A 21914-nucleotide genomic window follows, 5' to 3' on the forward strand; every position below is an offset into this window, starting at 1 on the left:
CTTCCCACTCTCGGGGACGTGGAGGGCGCGCGCGGGGCTCCGAGAGCGCGAAGCCACAGCGTCCGTGCGCGCCCCGGGCCGGCTCGGAGAGCTGGAGCGCAAGCGTGAAGAACGTGCGGGGACAACGGAGGGAGGACGCACCTCGCCTCCGGGGGGAACCTGTGGCGCCACGCCACGCCGCGCTGGGTCGGCCCCGGGAAGCTCTTGCTGGGGATGATTTCTCGAGGAGCAGGTCGGTGGGTCTGGCGTCCCTGCAACTCCATGCGCCTCTGGAAAGTTTTCTTTCTGAAGAGAGAGAAAGTGCAGACAAGAGCACTGTGATCCTTGTGGAGAAATAGGGGAATCCTACCAGAAACGATGTCATTTCAACTTGCTAACAGCCCTGTTCTGTTTTCCAGTAGTTTCTTCTATTTGCACCTTGCTAACATTTTCCTAAGAGAAATTTTAAACAAAATTGTAAGTGATCATTTATTATTAGTAGGATGGTAATTGGACGTAAGCCTTGAAATAGCCCTTGTAAAGGCACTAAAATTAAAAAGAAAAAAAAAAGATTTTTGAAAATCCGAAGACTCTTCATGGGTTTCATTGTTTCTGCAGTTTTCTTGGTGATTGTAGGTGCTCTTAAAGCCTTAAGTTTATGTTGTTTTTTTATAATTCACATTGTTCCAGTGACTTTATATTTGTTTTATACCAGTAAAGGAGATGAAGTGCTTTGTGCTCCGTGTTAGTTGTGTAAAAATGCTAACACAGAGGAGAAAATTCTAGACCTGCCATACTGCTTAAATGTTTGTAAGTTCAACTTCTGATTACTTTCCCCAGATCCTGGATGCTTATCCCTGTAACACCAAGACTTTGTTGTTGTGTGTCACAGGCCCAGGATCACAGCCGCAGCCTGGATGCTTTATGTCTTTCATCTGAGCATTATTATGCATGACTTTCAGACTTTTCTAAAGGTAGGTGATCAACTTGACAAGTCCTCTGGATTTGCTGGAGCCTAAGTTCCAAGTTTTGACAAATAAATGAGGGTCCGTGTTATCCATGCCATATTGATTTTTATGACATTATAAAAGGTAATTGTTTTCAAATGGGAGAATTAGAGATGTATATGATTTCAATGATAACTTGTTTTTTATGAGTATATTGATGTGATGTCTGGCTCCTGTGAAAAATTACTCTCATTTGTCTTAGTCCTTCTTTTTATTATTACTGGTGAGGGAGAAAAGTGCAAAGTGAAAGATTCAACTTGATGGTCTTTAATACCAGCTTGGTTTATCTATTTGCAAGAGATTATGGTCACATCATAAAAGGGGGTAACATTGTCTTGCTCTTTCTTTTTCAACTGTATCTTTACGGCCTAAATTTGTTGTGCAAGTGTTTGAAAAATAACTTTTATCTGCCAAATCCAAAATATTTGAAGGTCCATTAGTTGCTACTAAGAGTTTGGTGAACGAACAAATATTTGTAAGTGCAAATCTACTTTAGAGTATATGAATGTAGATTATATAAAGTTGTGATGTGAAATGTTTTATCATTTTAATAATTTCTACGATGTCAGTGCTCTAAACTTTTCATTTCCAACTTTTTTTTTTTTAAACAAAGATCCCTTCATTAATCTTTCCCCTGGACCTATAATTTGAAAGATTTGTCTAGCAAACTCCCTTTCCCTGGTAACAGGAAACAAATTCAGTTATCCATTAGAGGGTTAATAGAACATTTCCATTAGACTTTCAAAATAATTCACAGAAGACCTCTTAGCACTTTGGGGACACATAGGGAGTCAGGAACCTCAAGTTGGGGAGCATTACCCTTCTGAACTGAAATCATCTATCATTGAACACCAACTTTCTACCATGGCCTTTGACCTGCTCTTTTTCTTGACTCTACCATTCACCAGCATTATGACCTTAAAAACTCTTTAATCCCAGTCTTCTTTTCTGAAAATACGGGTTACAGTAATGCCTTTCTGGAATGTTTCTTATGAGTCTTAAATGACATAATGCATATAAAACTATAAGTACAGTAGGCACCTGGCATATGGTAGTCAGTCAGAGAAAGGCTAGCCGCTGTTAGTGTCCATTTTTCCTGAGCTCTGAGGATGATTATACCATGTGGTTAGGTTTATGTCTCTTGTCCATTTCTTGACAAAGAACACAAAACCTCACGTAGAAGTCATAAGGTGATAGCATAAAAGCTGAATTTGGTCTTTAGACATGTTGATTTGGGTGAGCTCATCACTTTAAAATAATTAAATACTTTAAAATCATTTACCAATATTTTAATTTTTTTAAGATTTTATTTATTTATTGGAGGAGAGCAAGAGAGAAAGAGAGAACATAAGCTGGGGGAGGGGCAGAGAGAGATGGAGAAGCAGACTCCCCACTGAGCAGGGATCTGGATGCCATATGGGGCTCTACCCCAGGGATCATGGGATCATGACCTGAACCGAAAGCAGACACTTAACTGACCAAGCCACTCAAGCGCCCCCCACCCCGTTTACCAATATTTTAAAATTAGTACATGTTATATAAATTCCCAGAGTCCTAGCTTTTCCTGAAAAACAGTTGCAAGACGGAGCTTGCCCACTTTGGACAGAGTCTGCATACGCTCCAATTTCCACAAGGCCTCCACTCCCTGCTTGTGCTTCTTCCCACCTGCTTCACTCATGTATTTCACCTCCCTTGCCCTGCAGACGTTGCAGGTTGTGATTTCTGACTCAGAAAATAAACCTTACTAATTTGTACGGGTGATTGTGTGGCCAAAACCATAACCCAACTTTTATCCTTTAAAAAGGAGTAGAGTAATCTTGTATTACAATTTATTAAACATTTTCCTTATTTGATACTTAAATCAACTCAGAATTAGTTCAGACATGCGTTATCATTCCATTTTATAGCTGTGGACATTGAAGCTTACAGATTTGTACTAAAGCTTAAAATAGTGTTCTGATGACTTAAAGTTGTTTTGGGTTCTCACTAATGCCACTTTTTATTTTATTTTTTTATCTTTTATTAGATCTTATCTATTTATTTGTCAGAGAGAGAGAGAGAAAGCACAAGCAGGGGGAACAGCAGGCAGAGGGAGAAGCAGGCTCCCTGCTGAGCAAGGATCCCAACGCAGGACTTGATCCCAGGACCCTGGGATCATGACTTGACCTGAAGGCAAACACTTAACCAACCGAGCCACCCAGGCATCCTACTAATGCCACTTTTTAACTATGGAGAAATTTGCTAGGAAATGATAGCCTTTCTTTCGGTTTCAGCATTTATTTTAAGCGAGTACTTTTATCCCCATAATTACAAACTAAGAAAATGAGTGGTAGGAAGAATGCATGTATGGAAGTACATTGGTAGTCCTTGTTCTCCTTCTCTACAGAGCATCTTTAAGCAAATTGAAGGGAACAAAACGTTGATTACGGGTCATTCAAAACAGACCATACATATAACTAGACAAGGTCTTTTTTAGGCCATACTTTATTACCTATGTTATTGGAAAGCTGAAAAGGGATATGTGTCCAGTTCATCTGGTCTGCAGTTAAGCTAGACCAGAGATTTCTATGAGTGTGTTTTAAAGTTCTGTGAGAAAGGAGATACCCAAAACTTGTGTGGGGATTCACCTGGTGTCTCTGGGAAGTTTTTTCTATGGCAAACACACTTTTTAGTGGGCTTCTTTTAACAGGGAGCCTTTATTACTTTCACAGTCATGCCAAGAGGATAATCTATACAATAAGATAAGAGCAGGGGTAGTTCATTTGTGGGTGTAGTAATTGTATGAGATCCTCATGGTGTGTGTGAGAGAGAAGGTCAAGCCAGCCATGCAGAGGGTTTGGGGAGGCAGCTGGGCCAAGACAACAGGGCATCCTGCAGCAGACAAGAGTCTATGGTGTTCCAACACCTGTCAGGCACCAGTGGAGGCTGAAGACACAGGGAGTGGTGACGAAAAACTTCGGGCGAGTTTAGTTAGGGGTGTCAGAAAGAGCCAGATCGTTCAGGGTCTGGAGCACGCAGTAAGAATATGGATTTTGAAGGCTCGTTAGCAGGAAACTAATGTGATCTGATTTTCTGTGTCGCGATCATTCTGGCTGCCGGGTGGAGAGGGATAACTTAGGTAGCCGACCTGTTGACCTTCCAGTATGTCTCTTCCGTTGTAGGCAGGAACTCCTTTTGAATCTAACTTAAACTTTTCGTGGCGAAGTTGAAACAGCTTAGCAGAGGTGGGCACATTGAGGGAAGGATCCTCCAATATGTTCTGCAAAAATATATGATGAATGTTTTTAAAAGTAAGAGTTGGGGTATTACAATATTGCTTGGCTTTGAGGAAAGCCACCTGCTACTTTCTGTATATAATGGTACTTTGAGGTTCTCGTGTTTAATATATTTAACATGTATATTTATCTTAAAAGTCTGAAGTTATTATTTCTAACTGCCTCTTTAACCATATAAGGAATTTAGGAACACTGAAATCCTATTACTGCACTTTTCATTATTATTCATTTTATTCATTATTATTCATTTCATTATTAGTATCATTCATTATTATCTATTCTTGTGTCTTGCAGTCAGTGCTGGTTTAGATTTATACACGTGCATAACAGTTGCTTTGCTGTTTTTGGCAATTTAGACCTTTCTTGTGAATCATTACTGTTCTTGAAAGGTATCCGATAAATGTGCTCTTTCTCAGGGGTCATTATTGTTAAACACACATTCTTTTTTGGTGAAAAATGTCTTTATCTTGCCTTTGATCTTGAAAGATATTTTTGTGGATACTTTTGTTTAGATTAACAATTATTTTCTTTCATTTGAATATATATGTATTTGTCTTTATCTTGCCTTTGATCTTGAAAGATACTTTTGTGGATACTTTTGTTTAGATTAACAATTATGGTCTTTCATTTGAATATATATATATATATATATTTTTTTTTTTTTTTTTTAAATATAACGTACTACTGCTTTCTATTGAAATATCAGCAGTCAAGGGACACCTGGGTGGCTCAGTTGGTTGAGTGTCTGACTCTTGATTTCTGCCCAGGTCATGATCTCAGGGTCCTGGGATGGAGCCCCACGTGGCGCTCCCCACTCAGCAGGGAGTCTGCTTCTCCCCTTTCCCTCTGCCCGTCCCCCGGCTCTCCCTCTCTCTCTCTAAAAGATAAATCTTAACAAAAAGAAATATCAGCAGTCATTCTAATTGTTTTCCTCTACATGTAATATATGTTTTCTAGTTGATTGGTTTTAAGAGCTTTTCTTTGTCTTTGGGGTTCCATGGTGTTACTGTGGTGTGTATCTAACTGTGGATTTCTTTTTATCTACCCTACTTGAGCTTCCTAAACTTGAGTGTTGACACCTTTCACCTTTTTGGGAAAACTCTCAGCCATGACCTGTTGCTTTTTCTCCATTCTCTCTATTTTCTTCTTAAGTGGATTGGATGTGTGTTGGACTGAGTCAGTCTAGAAAACAGTTAATACTGGATGCTTCAACAGGGAATTTCAGATGGTGCTCTGGTCTGAATGTTTGTGTCCTTCCAAAATTCCTATGTTGAAATCCTGACCACCAGGGTGTTGGGAGGTAGGGTCTTTGGAGGTGATTAGGTTATGAGGAGCCTCACGAGTAAGATTAATGTCCTTATAAAAGAGACCCCAGAAATCTAGCTCAGCTTCTCCGCCACGAGAGGTTATTGTGAAAACACAGCTGTCTAGAAAGTGGGTCCTCACCAGACATTGGATTTGCTAGCACATGACATTGGACGTCCCAGCTCTAGAACTGGGAGACATAAGTATTTGTTGTTTAAAAGCCACCGAGCTTATGGTGTTTTTGTTATTGCAGCCTGAACAGACTAAGACATGTGAAAAACTAGTTAGAAATGTTTTGGGACATCTGAATGCCAAACAGGGCATAGTGAGGCCGTTTATGTTTAGCAATAGCAAAAAACTCTTGTCACTGCTTGGGCTGTAGGCTTGCAATAAGGAGACAGTCTTACCAGATCCCAGAAGCTGAGGTCCCCTCGAGCTGTAGCAGGTTCTGCCTTACAGAAACAGGGACCATAGAGACATAGCCGCTGATGGAGACATCATAAAACCCAGACACAGCAGAGGAGAAATATCCTGATATCCCCTCCTCCTCCCATCCAGTCTCCTGCCTGAGACTCTCACGGACAGAATTTAGCGGAGGAGGAAGCCAAGGGAACAAGTAGGGTGGGAAATACGGTTTTGAGATAGCAGCTCTCCAGACTCAGGACATGGAAGGTTATGTGTGAGTCTGAGGGCAAGTGGACCGTTCCATTCTCCTTTCCATATCTTTCAGTTAGGCTTTCCTCTTTTTCATTACTTTGTTTCCCTCTACTACCTCCCGAGTAACATTTTTATTGTGTCAAAATGCGCATTACATACAATTTATACTTTTAATCATTTTTAAATGTGCAGTTTGGTGAGATTAAGTCCCTTCCTATTGTTGAACTATTATCACCACCATCCATCTCCAGAACTTTTTTATCTTCTTAAACTGAAACTCTACCCATTGAACAACAATTTCCATTCATTCTCCTTCCTCCAAGTCTCTAGTAAGCACAACTCGACTTTCCATCTCTGAGTTTGACTGTTCTAGGTACTCTATGTAAATGGAACCGTGCAATAGTTGCCCTTTTGTGGCTGCCCTTTTGTGGTAAGCATAATGTCTCCTAGGCTAATCCATGTTGTAGCATGTGTCAGAATGTCCTTTCCCTTCTAAGACAGAATAATATTCCATTGTATGTCTATACAACGTTGTATCAGTGCATGTCATCCATTGACGGACATGCGCGTTGCTCCCACCTTTTAGCTACTGTGAATAATACGGCTACAAACACGGATATACATATATCTCTTTGAGAACCTGCTTTCAGTTCTGTTGAATATATACCCAAAAGTAGAATTGTTGTTAATTCTGTGTTTTTCTGAGGAGCCACTATCCCATTTTCTGCAGCAGCTACGCTAATTTACATTCCCGCCAGCAAGGCACAAGAGTTCCAATTTCTCCCAACCTCAACGACACTTGTTTTCTGTGTTTTTGATAATAGCCATCCTAATGGGTGTGAAGTAGTATCTCATTATGGTTTTGGTTTGCATTTTCCTAATGATTAGTGGTGATGAGCATCATTTCATTTGCTTATTGGCCATTTGTATATCTTTTTGGACAAGTATCTATTCAAGTCCTTTGCCCATATTTTAAATGGGGTTATTTTGTTGTTGTCCTGTAGGAGTTCTTTTTACATCCCGGTTAACCCTTTATAAGATACATGATTTGCAAATATTTTCTTCTATTCTGCAGGTTGTCTTTTCAGTCCGTTGATAGTGTCCTTTGATGCACAAGAGTTTTTATGAAATCCAATTTCTCTATTTTTTTCTGTTGCCTGTGTTTTAGTGTCATATCCAAGAAGTCATTGCCAAATCCACCGTTATGAAGCTTTTCTCTATTTTTTCTTCTAAGTTCTGTAGTTTTAGCTCTTATGTTTAAGTCTTTGATACATTTGGGGTTAATTTTTTCAATCTTTTTTTTTAAAAGGCTTATTTATTTTTTTGAGAGAGAGAGAAAGAGAGAGAGAGAGAGAGAGAGCGATCATGGGGGGGAAGGGCAGACGGAAAGAGAGAGAGTCCCAAGCAGACTCCCCTCTGATCTGGGAGCCTGACGCAGGGGGTTAATTTTTTGTATATGGTGTAACATAAGGATTCAACTTCATTCTTTTACACATGGTTATCCAGTTTTCTCAGCACCAGTTGTTGAAAAGATTGTTCTTTGCCAATTTAATGGTCTTGGCAGTCTTGTTGAAAATCATTGAAAATCATTTGAACATCGTATATGTGAAGTTTTATTTTTGGGCTCTCTAATTTATTCTTTTGTTCTGTATGTCTGTCTTTATGCCAGTATCACATTGTTTTGATTATTGTAACTTTGAAGTAAGTTTTGAAATCAGGAAGTGTGAGACCTCCAACTTTATCCTTCTTTTTAGTATTGTTTGGGTTAAGATTCTTTGAGATTCTGTGTGAATTTTAGGATGGATTTTTTTTTATTTCTTTTTGGGATTTTGATAGGGAATGCATCTGTAAATTGTTTGGGGTAGTATTGACATCTTAACAATATCAAGTCTTCCAATATGTGAACACAGGATGTCTCTACCTTTCTTTGTGTCTTGTTTAATATCTTTCAACAGTGTTTTATAGTTTTCACTGTACAAGTCTCTTGCTGCCTTGCTTAAATTTATTCCTAAGTATTTTATTCTTTTTGGTGCTATTGTAAATAGAATTGTTTTCTGAATTTCCTTCTCAGATTCATTGTTGGTGTATAGACATGAAACTGATTTTGCACCCTGAAACTTTTCTGAATTCATTGATTAGTTCTAACAGTCTTTTTGTGGCTTCTTTAGGGTTTTTTACATATAAGATCAAGTCATCTGTGAATAGAGAAATAGAGATAATTTTAATCTTCTCTTCCAATTTGGATGTCTTTTTTTTTTCACTTTTGATATGGGAAGGCTTTATTCTTTTTTTAGTTTAATTTTATTTACATTCAATTAATTAACATATAGGGTATATTAGTTTCAGAGTTAGAGTTCAGTAATTCATCTGTCTTTTATAACACCCAGTGCTCATTAAATCACATGCCCTTCTTAATGCCCATCACCCAGTTACCCCGTCCCCCCACTGCTCTCCCCTGCAGCAACCTTCAGTTTGTTTCCTATAGTTACGCGTCTCTTTTCGTTTGTCTCTCTCTCTGATTTCATCTTGTTTTATTTTGCCCTCCCCTCCTCTATGCTCCTCTGTTTTGTTTATTAAATTCCACATATGAGTGAAATCATGTGATGGTTGTCTTTCTCTGATTGACTTATTTTGCTTAGCCTGATACCTTCTAGTTCCATCCACATTTTTGCAAATGGCAAGATTCCGTTTTTTTTTTGATGGCCGACTAATATTCCATTATATATATACTACATCTTCTTTATCCATGGATGTTTTTTCTTTTTCTTGACTGCTTGCTCTGGCGAGGACTTCTGGTACTGTATTGAATAGAAAAGGCAAAAGTAGGCCTCCTTGCCTGTTCCTGTTCTTGGAGGAAAGGCTTTTAGTCTTTTACCAATGAGTGTGATGTTAGTGATGGGTTTTTCATAGATGGCCTTTATTATGTCCAGGGAGTTTTCTTCTATTCTTAGTTTGAATATTTTTTTAAAATCTTAAAAGAGTGTTAAATTTTATCAAATGCATTTCTGCATCATTTCTTTACTAAATGATCATTTCTTTACTCTTCATTTGTTAATGACATGTATTCATTTGTTGATTTTCATTGATTGATTTGCATTCCAGGAATAAATCCCAGTTGGTTATTGTGTATGATCCTTTGAATATGCTATTGGGACCCTCTAAATATGCTATTGAATTCAGAGTGGTGGTATTTTATTTGAAGATTTTTGTATCAGTGTTTATTGGGATATTGGTCTGCAGTTTTCTTTTCTTGTAGTGTCTTTGCCTGGCTTTCGTATCAGGGTAAAGCTGGACTCATAGAATGAGTTAGGCACTGGTCACTCCTCTTATATTTTTTGGAAGAGCTTAAGGATTCTTAGTCCTTGCTTGTTAAGAGTTTAAGATGTTAATTTTTGTTTAAGGTGTTAATTTTCCTTTAATGTTTAGTAGAATTAACCAGTAAATCTATGTGGTCCTAGGCTTCTTTTGTTATTGAGAGGTTTTTGATTACTGATTCAATTTCCTCACTAATTATAGGGCTGTTCAGATTTAAAATTTTTTCATGATTCGGTCTTGGTAGCTTGTATGTTTTTAGGAATTTGTCCATTTCATCTAGTTTGGACAAACTAGATGAAATGGACAAATTTGTGTGGGCATGTAATTGTTCAATCCTTTCTATTTTTTTGAAATCAGTAGTAATGCCCCCTCTTTCATTTCTGGTTTTATTTGTGTTGTCTTCTTTTTTTTTTTTTTTAGTCTAACTAAAGGTTTGTCAGTTTTGTTTATCTCTTGAAGAACAAACTCTTGGTTTTGTTGATTTTTTTCTATTGTTTTTCTCTTTTCTATTTTATTTATCACTGCTCTAATATTTATTATTTCTTTTTATTACTTTTGGGTTTAATTTGTTCCTCTTCCTCTAATTCCAGTTTTAAGGTATAATTAGGATTTGAGATTTTTCTTCTTTTTTAACATAAACTTTTATACGTATAAATTTGCCTCTTAGCACTGCTTTTGTTGTATCCCTTAAGTTTCGCTGTATTGTGGTCTCATTTGCTTCAAGATATTTTCTAATTTTCCTTGTGATTTCTTGTAGGACTCATCAGTTGTTTAATAGTATGTTGTTTAATTTCCACATATATGTGGATTTTCCATTTTCTTTCGGCTGTTGATTTCTAGTTCCATTATGTTCTGATTGAAAAAGGTATTTTGTATGCTTTCAGTCTTTTAAATTTTATTAAGACTTGTTTTGTGGCCTAACATATGGTTTATCTTGAAGAATGTTCCATTTACACTTGAGAAAAATGTGTATTCTGCTATTGTTAGATAGAGCATTCTGTATGTGTCTGTTAGATCAGATTGGTCTACAGTGTTGTTCAGGTCCTATATTTCCTTACTGATCTCTGTTTCATTGTTTATCTGTTGCAGTAGGCAGGCTATTGAAGTTTTCTGCTATTATTGTAGAGCTATTTATTTCTTCTTCAATTACATCAGTGTTTATTTTATATATTTGGAGCTTTGATATATTTATAATTGCTATATCTTCTTGGTGAGTTAATCCTTTAATCATTATATAATGTCTAGCATCCTTTATTTCAACCTGAAGGACTCTCTTTAGCAGTTCTTATAGGACAGATCTAGTGGTAATGAACTCCCTCAGCTTTTATTTATTTGGGGAAATGTTAATTTCTTTCTCATATTCGAAGGACAGTTTTGCCGCATATAAAATTCTCAGTTGACAAGTTTTTCTTTCAGCACATTAACTATATTTTCCCACTGCCTTCTGACTTACAAGGTTTCTGCTGGGAAATCTTGTAAATGATGAGTTGCTTTTCTATTGTTGCCTTTAAGATTCCTTCTTTGTCTTTGTCTTTCGATAACTTCATAATAATGTGTCTCAGTGTGGGTTTCTTTGGATTTATCCTTGCAGTTTGTTGGGCCTCTTGGATTTGTAGATCCATCTACATGGATTTGTACATCCCTGTCTTTTTCCTTAAATTTATGATGTTTTTAGTCATTATTTCTTCAAATAATCTCCCTGCCTCATTCTCTTTCTCCTTTTTCTTCTTCCTCTTCCTCCCTCTCCCCATCCCTCTCCCTTTTCTTCTCCTTCTTTGCTTATATGGGTCCTCTTGATGGTATCTCAGAAGTCCCTTAGGCTCATTTTTCTACATTCTTTATTCTTTTTGCTCCTCAGACTTGAAATTTCAAATGACTTGGCTTTAAGTTTGCTGGTTTTCTTCTGACTGTTCAAGTCTGTTATTAAACTCCTTTAGGGAATTTTTTTCAATTCAAGTATTTAATTTTCATATCTGGGATTTCTGTTTGGTGCTTTTTTTTTTTTTTTTAAATAATTTCTATCTCTTCGTAGATACTTTCAGGTGTTCCCTCTATCTCTAGTCCCTGAAAAAAGATTGCATAAGATGACATTCTTTCTTTCTTAATTTTTTTTTTTAAAGATTTTATTTATTTATTTGACAGAGATAGAGACAGCCAGCGAGAGAGGGAACACAAGCAGGGGGAGTGGGAGAGGAAGAAGCAGGCTCACAGTGGAAGAGCCTGATGTGGGGCTCGATCCCACAACGCCGGGATCACGCCCTGAGCCGAAGGCAGACGCTTAACCGCTGTGCCACCCAGGCGCCCCTCTTTCTTAATTTTTGATTGAATTCATTGGTAAAATCATCTGAAATTTTTCTAGCTACTGTGTTTATTCATCTCTATCCAGTATTCAACAAATACTTCCTCTGTGCCAGTCATGGGTTTAGAGTCTTTGGGATAGATCAGTGAACAACCTGGATAAAATTTAAATGCTCATGGGCTTACATTCTAGTAGTATAGAAAAACAATAAGTAAAACATAATAAACAGGAAGTGATATAGCATGAAAGGAGGTAAAAACTGTTATGAAAATAGAGCAGGGAAAGGGGGACCAAGAGTTTGGAGGTAGGGTAGAATGGAGGAGGGCAAGGTGGCATTTTAAACAGGATGCTTAAGATAGGACTTATCGAGGAGGTGATGACTGATGCAAGAATTAAAGGAAGTGAGGAAGTAAGCAATACGGATATCTGGAGAAAGAGCATTCCAGGCAGAGGGAAGACACAGCCCCATGGGAGATCAGTCCTGCTGTGTTTTAGAATGAGCATGAGGGCAGTTTGGTTACTTTAGTAAAGAAGAATGAAGGTAAGGTTTACAAAAGCAGTCAAAATAAGTGTTGAGATGAATGATAAGATCCTGAAGTAAGATACTTTTTTCATTGTAATATGGTCTTTTTTCTATTGTGACCAAAAAAAACCCTCAGCGGTTCAATGTATAATAAATCAATTCAAAAAGCTGATTCTTCATTTTTAAAATGTAGCTTTTAAAATGGAAGTACCTTTTTGGAATTATGGTAAATACATATGTCAAAATATATTAAGTATATATACCAAAACATTATTTAGCCCATATGATCATATAATTAAAAGTTAGTTTTCATTTCATAAACTAGAGAATTATTTTTTTATTCTGTGAGTGCTAAAGGACTAGAAAAAAATATGAACATTCATTGCCATGTAGAATACAAACTACTATAATTATTAAATAATTAGTTGTTTATTAACTGATATTTTGTTTTATTCTTAAATAATAATCTATCAGTACTGGAAAAAGTATAGCTTAAGATTCAGAAGACTTGCTTCTATTTGAAGGTTTTGACTTCTTTAATGTTTAATTTTGAGGAAGTCATTTCAGACTTCATTTTACCTACTTGTTGGGAGTTTTATTTGTTTTAAATGAGATTTGACTAGGTGTTCTCTGTTTCCAAAACACCTGTGCTTTTGTTATTCTGTGATTATTGTTTTATAATTTTTTATAATATAACAATGCACTGCTTTAAATATTTATCTGAGAATTGTTGAAGAGGAAATTATGTTTTGGACAAACTTCTGTTCATGTTCAATGTCCAGTTCCAACACTGCTTATTTTCTGTATCTTTTCATGATCACTTCAGAATTAATTGCTTCTTCACCTGGGCTGCTATAGCACTTTAGGCTTGTTTCTATTATCTGCTACTTTTCATAATATTACTTACATATATCTATCCATTAGTTGCCTATCTTTGTATCCCCAAGACTCTAAAATACTCTGCACACATTAGGTGTTCATTCTTATGCCTGTATATTTAAATACCAATAGTTACTTACTAATAATTAATGTAGCAGAAATTAAAATTGTATTCACTAACATTACCACTTGAAAAGCAGTATTTCATATAATGAATGTTTCTTGTGGTTAAAAACGCTTATTGCAGGCATTTAATGAGATTTAATTTGGTCTTTTGGTCTAACTTTTACATTATATGGTTGGTATAAATGCTCATTTGCATGACTCAAGTACATAGATGTAAGAAGTAGTTATCTTGTCACTGATTGTGCAATCACTAAAGTGGATGATTATTACTGATTACCTCCTACTTATTCCATTGCATTTTGGATCAAAGGCACAAATTTCATAAAGATTAAGTGTTCTAAGGCCTATTCATAAATGTGTTTTTATGCAGCGCTGTGATTTTTAGCAGGCATTCATAGCCATTTATGAGATGATGTGCCCTTAAGTACAATGAATCAGAACATGATCCTTATTTTGTTTAGATTTTCAAATTCTTTCCAGCTCTCCCTAATCCTTTTTTTCTCCCTCCTTTAAAAACTTCTTTTGAAGAACCATATTGATTAATTTATTCAACAGCTGTATATTTAACATCTACTATATGCCAGGCACAGAGTTAGGCATTATTAGATTTGAATGTGAACAAGATAGCTAAGGTCTGTGTTGTCAGAATTAACAGGTAAACATTTGCCCATTTTGCCAGATTTACTAATTGCCTACCATGTGCTAGGCATTGTTCTGGGAATTGCAGATACAGTAGTAAAAATAAAGTCTATACTCTTTTGTAGCTTACATTCTAAAGGCGATATAAAATATGTGGGGATAGCTAACTTTACGAAGGTTAGTCAAGAAAGTCCTTTCTGAGAAAGTAATGTTTGAGCCAAACTCTGAAGGCTGAGAAGGAACTGAAGAAACAGACTAATTGAGGCCAAACAGCAAAAATCGATGATGGATAATGAGAATGAACTCATGTTTGATGCATATTGTTTTGTAGTTTTCAGGATGAGAAGTCTGTAGTTTTAAGGTGTTTACTGTTGCTTTTATCTTTTCAATTAATTATTAAGTAAGGGCATCAGTTGGGAAATTTTGTGGGCGGGGATAGAAAGCAAAGAAGAACAATTGAGAACAGAAAAATGTGAGGAGAGGGATCACTGTGAAATAATGAGAAAGGAATAGACAAACCAGGGAAGCACAGTAGGGCTTCTAGGCAGTGTCGAGGGTCTGCTTGTAGGTTTGTTATTCTGAATTTGAAGTGAAACCAGTCAATATGGTTGTATGGTCTTTCTCTAGCTACAGGCACAGGTGTGAAGACATGTAGGGTTTCACAGACTTGGTTTTTTTTATCCTGGGAGACTGATGGTGGAGAAAGAGGAACAAGAGTATGTTGAGGGTGTTTGCTAGGAAGTCATAACTCAAGCTGTAGAATTTATGCTGAGGAAGAAGCAAATGGAGAAGGAATGATGACTGAACATGCTTGATGGCTATAAAGAAAGTGAGGACTCAGTGGATTGGTGGTGTGGCTGAGATTGAAAATTGTGGTTAGACCAATGAATTTCATGGACTAATATTATTGTAGTATTAATACCTATTTATTAATAGATGTGTTCTGTGTGTATGCATACACAACTGCATGCAACTTTTTAACATTGAAGATTATGAGGTTTTGCACAGGTAATTGAGAAAAATATAAGGGCCACCAGAAGTTCTGGGAGCTCTTTCTTTTACTTTCTTTGTGTGTGTGGTTTTTGTGTGTGTGTCTGTGTGTATGCGTGGTTTTTTTGTGGTTATATACAAATGGTTGAATGTAATAGAGGGAGAATATAGAAAGTTAAAAACACTACTGGGAAGTCAAGAAACCTGGGATCTTATTTCAGGTTACATATAACACCGCCTTTTAAAAGTCATGTGACCTCATTGGCTGTATTCTCTTATTATTTCAACACTGTGCCAGGTGTTGGGCATATCATAAGATCCGATAAACGTGGGTAAGAGTGCTATGCAAGTACAGGGGTGGGGCATGCAACCCAAGTGGGATGGAGAGTGGTCACATTCAGAGGAAATGACATCTAAGCCAAGATCTGAAAGATAAGAAGGTGTTGGAATTTAATAACGAAACCACAGGCAGAAAATGGGAGGGATTCATGTCTACTAAGATCCTTAAGCAAGAAATAAACGACTTTAAAGGATCCTGGTGACTGGTTTGTAGTGTCTGGGAGAAGAAGAGTTGAGACATGAGGCTAGGACATTAAGCAAGGGCCATACTTTAAAGGACCTGGTAGGTTGTGTTAAATTTCATCCTAAAAGCAATACGAGGGGACCCATTATTGGGTTTTACATAGAGGAGTGATATAAGACAGAATCACCTCAAAGTGTGGGATTTGCCTTGACTACATTGAATTTTATCGTCTTTAAGGTTAATTTTAAATTATTTGATTCATTGTGTTAATATCTGAGTATAAAGCAGTATATCAAAGTGATTTAAATATGTGCCTCTTATTTTAATATGAAAAGAATGAAGAGCAATTAATATCGGACTATATTAAACATAGAAATAAAGCCCTATTTACAAAGCATTATTAAACTCATATTAATCTGTTTGCAAAAAGAATTGAAATTAAAATTTTCTATAATTCTGAGTACATTTGGTTACTGCTGTATATTTTCCATCATATCAGTGAAATGTGAGATAATTTCCCATGAGTTTATGTGTGCCATTTAATATCCCCAATCAACTGTAGCTGAAACTGTGTTTTTCTCTGCAGTGATTTAAGCTTGTGAGATGCTTCCATTAACTGGAAAAACAATCATCTTTGATAACTTTCCTGATCCTTCTGATACATGGGAAATCACCGAAACGATTGGCAAAGGAACTTACGGGAAAGTTTTTAAAGTGTTGAATAAAAAAAATGGCCAAAAAGCAGCAGTGAAAATTCTGGACCCAATTCATGTATGTCATGTTTTTTTTTTTTTTTATTAACTTCGTTTTTATTTGTACTAAACGGTTAAAAAGTCTGTAGGTAACTTGATTTATTTATCATAATGTCAACTACAGTTGAAAATGTAAAAAAAAAAAGTATTTGTTAGATTTTTCTTGTTATATACTTAATGTATACAATAGGGACCAATAAATATTTAATAATTGAACAAATATATAATACAAGTAAGTAAATAAATAAGTGCAGCTCTCCATAGCTCAATGGTTGATCTAATGTTATTTTAGATTTCAAAAAATTGTAAGAACACAGACTCAAGGGTCTAGAAGTAATTCTAAAATGTCATCTTGGCCAGATCTCTTTTTCCTCTTGCATTTATTTAGGCTTCAGGCAGAATGTTTCTTAAGCAAACCCAGAAATGTTTTATTTTAGATGATATTTCTTTCGGAGTTGGGAAATTAATTTTCAGGTTTGCTGAAATGTTTCCAAAGCAGAAATGGTGTTCACTTATAATCAGAGTGAGTTTCCTTATGAAGAACGGAAATTGCATGTGCATATGGCCTCTTCAAGTGATGCCCCAGTGGGGATCCTCTTTTGCTTTTTCTTGGAATAGCACTTGTGTGATAAGGAACCTTCTAGGCCTTTTTTTTTTTTTTTTTGGCCTTGAAGAGCGTAAAGAGGTTGATGAGGTCACCCACCCTGTTTTTGTTTTCCTGGGAAGGATAACTGGCTGTTTTGGAACATTCTCATCTCCTGGGACATATGTAGCTCTCCCACAGCACGTGGGTGAGCCAGATTGACCTCAGTGATCACATTATAGCCAAAGTTCTATTGAGAGCAGTTTCTCCAGTTAATTGACTCTTGCACACATGGTGGGGTGTGACATGACAGAGGTGACGTGATATGTTTGGGAAGGACGTGAGACTCCTGGTCCTTGTCACAGCTCTTACACTAACAAACTGTAGGACTCTGCAAAAGGTCTCCAGGTCTCTGTGCATCTTAGGTTGTGCTTTCTTTTTTGATTGCTTATTTCTACTAAACCCGTTATAACTACAGCGTTTCATATTATTTTGAGCAGAGGAGAGCAATGAATTTTCAAGCCATAAATTAGATACACTGGAAGAAAAAAAAGAGAGAGAGACAACTATGTCCAGGCTTAACTGATGCTGAATGCTTTCATATTTCCCTATTGGAAAGTTTTTACCATTTTTTTTAAAGATTTTATTTATTTATTAGACAGAGATAGAGACAGCCAGCGAGAGAGGGAACACAAGCAGGGGGAGTGGGAGAGGAAGAAGCAGGCTCTAGCGGAGGAGCCTGATGTGGGGCTCGATTCCATAATGCCGGGATCACGCCCTGAGCCGAAGGCAGACGCTCAACCGCTGTGCCACCCAGGCGCCCCAGTTTTTACCATTTTTTAAAAAATATTTTATTTGTTTATTTGAGAGAGAGAGTGTGAGTGGGGATTGGGGGTGGGGGGGAGGGGCAGAGGGAGAAGGAGACACCCCGCGGAGCAGGGAGCCTGACGTGGGGCTCCATCCCAGGACCCTGAGATCATGACCTGAGCCAAAGGCAGATGCTTAACCAATTGAGCCACCCAGGTGCCCCAGTTCTTACCATTTAATCTGAAGGAAGAGAGACACAAATTAAGCCATACCACAGTGACTGTACCTCTCTCCTCTGGTCTTTGCAAGTATGGGTTAGGGTTCATGGTGGCAAGAGGAAGGGCTCCAGCTGGATCCCGTGTCTGGCCCCATAACCAGCGTGTCTCTCCCATTCCTCTACTTCTTAATGTGGAAGGACAAATGGATTATGAGTACATATGGCCATTATTCTTTTATAATTTACTCCTGTTTCATATCCTATGAACCTTAAAAAATCATGTTTTGTTCTATTGCTTTAATGAAATATATCGGTTTCATAACCATGGTATGAAATTGGTTCTTTTGCTGCCTTTATTCTTGTCATGGTACATATATGTTTTTCTCAGAATTATTGATTTCCTCTTCATTCATCATGTCACAAGCCAAATAAAAAAGATTTATAACCAAGAGATTATAATCTTAATAAAATAAATTTAAATGCATCCCAAGCATTTTACCCAGTGGCTTTTTTTTATTAAAAGAGCCTTACTATTATGAATTTTGATATAGTATGTTTCTATCTGAGAAAGGGATAAAATGAATGGGAAGGGAGGAGGCAATGGACTTGCCGGCCAGTCCTGCGTGTTACCCTAACCAGCTCTATCACCAGCCTATCTGAGCTTTAGCTTCTTTTTCTCAAATTAGAGCTCTGGTCTAAATCCGGCTCTGTGATTACATGATTTTGTTATAAAACAAAGTGGACACTAAATGTTACTGTAAGAACAGCATTCGAAGGTTTTCTCTTATTATTACTCTGAGCCGTTTCATGTATTGTGGTTTTCTAAAAACACGACTCAGTGGTTGTTATCTTGCATTTTTGTTGGCAAGGGTAGCAACCTGTTCTACTTCTGGCAAATGGGTTGGATGCCATCTTATGTCTAACTTTATTTTACTTTTTTGGAAAAGTAGGAATTTATTCCTTATACGACTAGTTTTTGAAGGCTTCTATATATCCTGTATTTCAAGGGAACAAAATGAACCAGCTAAAAGTTTTTATTTCAAATCAATGGCTTTGCCACTGAAACAAAGTTAACACTGCAAAGAAAGGAATATCTTCTGGAGTCCTTCTTCATGTATGTTTCTTTCTAACTGCATACAAAAATAGTCTTTCATTTGTCCCTTTTTAACTCAGTGAAGTGAGCATAATTAGAGATGTATTTGATTAGCGGGAAAATCACAATCTCTTCCCTTACATAATGGCATGAGAAATTTCAATACGTACAATTGAGCACAATAAAAGCCATTATTATAACCTTGTTTTGACAAAATTAAATGCTCTACTTGGTGAGCTCTAATATGTCTCTTTGACATAATTCAAATTTTTCTCATGGTTTTCTTCCTATGACTTTTCAAAACTAGGATATCGATGAAGAGATTGAAGCAGAGTATAACATCTTAAAGACGCTTTCCGACCACCCCAATGTGGTGAGATTCTATGGCATGTACTTTAAGAAGGATAAAATAAATGGAGACAAGCTGTGGTTGGTTCTTGAGGTAAGTGATTCAACATTATTCTACGTGTGGAAATTCAGTGTGGTCTCGGAATGACTGCATATTTACGTATCATCAACACCAGGAAACCCTTCCTTTAGTATGTTCCTGACTGGTCACAGCCTCAGCAGAACATTGTGCCCCGTTCTGGCCTCGTCCTTTTAAGACACATTAGGAAATTAAAGGAAAGCCACGAAGGCTATTAATGACTAAGAGGAAACATCTCCACCATAAAAGACAGGGATTCTTTGCCTTGCAGAAGAACAAGCGTAAAAGAGATTTCATTATAAAATTGATTTATTCATCCGTATTTTGGTGAGCTAACACGTGACAGAGGCTTTGTGTCCGGTGCTAGGGTATGAGAGAAAATTAATGTAAGTGAGGCTTCATTAGACAAAAATGGTAAGCTGTGATTTTTTTTTTCTGTCCTCATTGAATACTAATGTCATAAACCACAGAACCAGGTATTTACATTTATGGGGAAAAAAACATATCAGAAATGGTGTTGAATACCAAGCAAGTCACCAAAGGGAAACTGTAGAGTCTCCTGAGAGTAGGTTTGGACAGTTCTTTCCGATGCAGGCATACATCTGGGAAGGTGCCCTGTTAAGGTAACTGCCAGTCCTAGAAGAAGGTAGTTTTTCTAATTTTCATTGAATATTATTCAAGTGAGGTAATCATTAATTCTGATGAAATTCACAAGTGTTTTTAACAGTTGCTTTTATTAGACTCAGGACTAGTAAAACCTTCATTGGTTCACTGTAATCACATTTATTGTGTTCATTATGATTTTATTAGCATTTGATTATTGTATTTCTTTCAGAATGTTCTGTTGGTTTTTCTGCAGTGACACATATAAATTGTATTGTTTAAGTACTTTATATTTTTCTCTTATGGTTTTTAAATGATTTTTAAATGATTTTAAATGGCTGATCATTGTGGAAAATACCTGAAACTATAAAAAGAACCACCCGCAACATTTAACATACTTCCTTCACCTTTTTTTTTGTATGTTTAAAATGATTGGCAGTATTATTTATGAAGTTATCCTATTTTTCACTCAATATAATCTCAGAGAGACTTAATCATTTTCACCTTTTGCAAAATAAATACATGCCCCTGGTTAACAAAAAGCAAGTGGAACCAAAAGGCTTACGATACGAAGCAGTAGTAGTGTCGATCCCGTTTAGCTGCGCCGGCTTCCCCCGCGCAGATCTGTGCTTTTGACGCGTACCAGGAAATGTAAGGCTGAGTTTCTCTACTCCTTCATTTTCTAATCTGCATTCTGAATTTTGGCAAGGCTGCTAATCGTGCTTTTGGAACCCTTCGTCTTCCTGCTCCACAGTGGAGGTCTGCCATGCATCAGACTGACCTCTCTGAGATCTGTGCTGCTCACTTACATGGACCCCACTGTTCCTGAATCCCTTGACTCCCCCTTTCTAAGCTCACTCCCGTGTTTTACACATCATGTGGTAGTATGTGCCTTCTTCTCATTATCCACTGCACTGATGTCACCAAATCTCAAGTCCCTTCAGTTTCCCTAGGGAATAAAACCTCCAGTCTCTTGCCTGTGTGTGTGTGTGTGTGTGTGTGTGTGTGTAGTGCTTAGATAGGCTCATGGATGTTGATATTTTGTATGTGGGATAAGAGGGTATCAAGTCTTTTGATTAGAGACTTCCAAAGTGTCCCTTGTTTTCTGTCCCTCCCCTCCTAGCTCCTGGGTTGATGTGCTGGGGTAACCACAGAATAGTTCTCACATAGCGCTTTATTTTGTGGCTTCCTCTGCATTACCAGATCAGTCATCACCTTTCCATATTGAAAACTTTTGTTGAAATCTCTTGTCTGCTGCTCTCCCTTTCTCTGTTCTCTTTTTTCTTGTGGTTTATAGTATTTGATTCCCTTTCTAGCGTTTTAGTGGAGATTCCTGAGTGGAAGGAAATACATTTATATGTTTAATTGGCCACATTTAATTGAACCATAGAGCCTTACAGAATTGTGAAATAGTATTTTCAAGAACCCTTTCAAAATCTAAACTGTGTATTACATTATTTTATAGAAGTTTAAAAGTTTTTTAAATAACCATTTGTGTTCTTTAAAAATAGGCAGCATATTATGATTTGAGAATTACTTTGTTTTTCTCTGTTAAGATTGCTTTATATTTTAGTTAAATCACATGTTAAAGCAAAGCAAAACTTTTAGTCATCTAAACTTTACCTAAGTAACAGAATATACATTATGAACTTAAAACATTTCGCCTTAAATAAATGGAGAATTTTCAAGGTTTACTTCATGTTTGTGTATGTATATTTGAGATCTAATGCTGTGCTGATCCTTAATGTAGTCTTGAATAAAATTCTGTATCTTTATATCCTTTGAAACATTTTCAATAATGCATCTTTAATTTTCTTTTCCATCTGGAATCATTGGTAGATTAGCATTTGAGTGGAGATTCAGGTAGAGCTAAATGGGCAAGGTTATAAGGTAAAGATCTTTGCCCAGAGTTTAA

The 21914-nt window shown here is 36.9% G+C and overlaps 1 protein-coding gene across 1 annotated transcript in view; it reads left to right on the top strand.

Annotated features, from left to right (window-relative positions):
• Window positions 1–19: 19 nt before the first annotated feature.
• The window catches only part of MYO3A (myosin IIIA), a 240290-nt gene continuing 218395 nt past the window's right edge, over window positions 20–21914 (top strand). Inside the window, exons 1-4 of the mRNA XM_048219508.2 lie at window positions 20–232; window positions 872–953; window positions 16104–16288; window positions 19277–19411. Coding sequence (XP_048075465.2) covers window positions 16121–16288; window positions 19277–19411 — 303 coding nt within the window. The 5' untranslated portion in view covers window positions 20–232; window positions 872–953; window positions 16104–16120. The remainder of the gene's footprint in view (window positions 233–871; window positions 954–16103; window positions 16289–19276; window positions 19412–21914) is intronic.

Source organism: Ursus arctos, unplaced genomic scaffold (genome assembly GCF_023065955.2).
Source record: "Ursus arctos isolate Adak ecotype North America unplaced genomic scaffold, UrsArc2.0 scaffold_30, whole genome shotgun sequence".
Lineage (NCBI taxonomy): Eukaryota > Metazoa > Chordata > Mammalia > Carnivora > Ursidae > Ursus > Ursus arctos.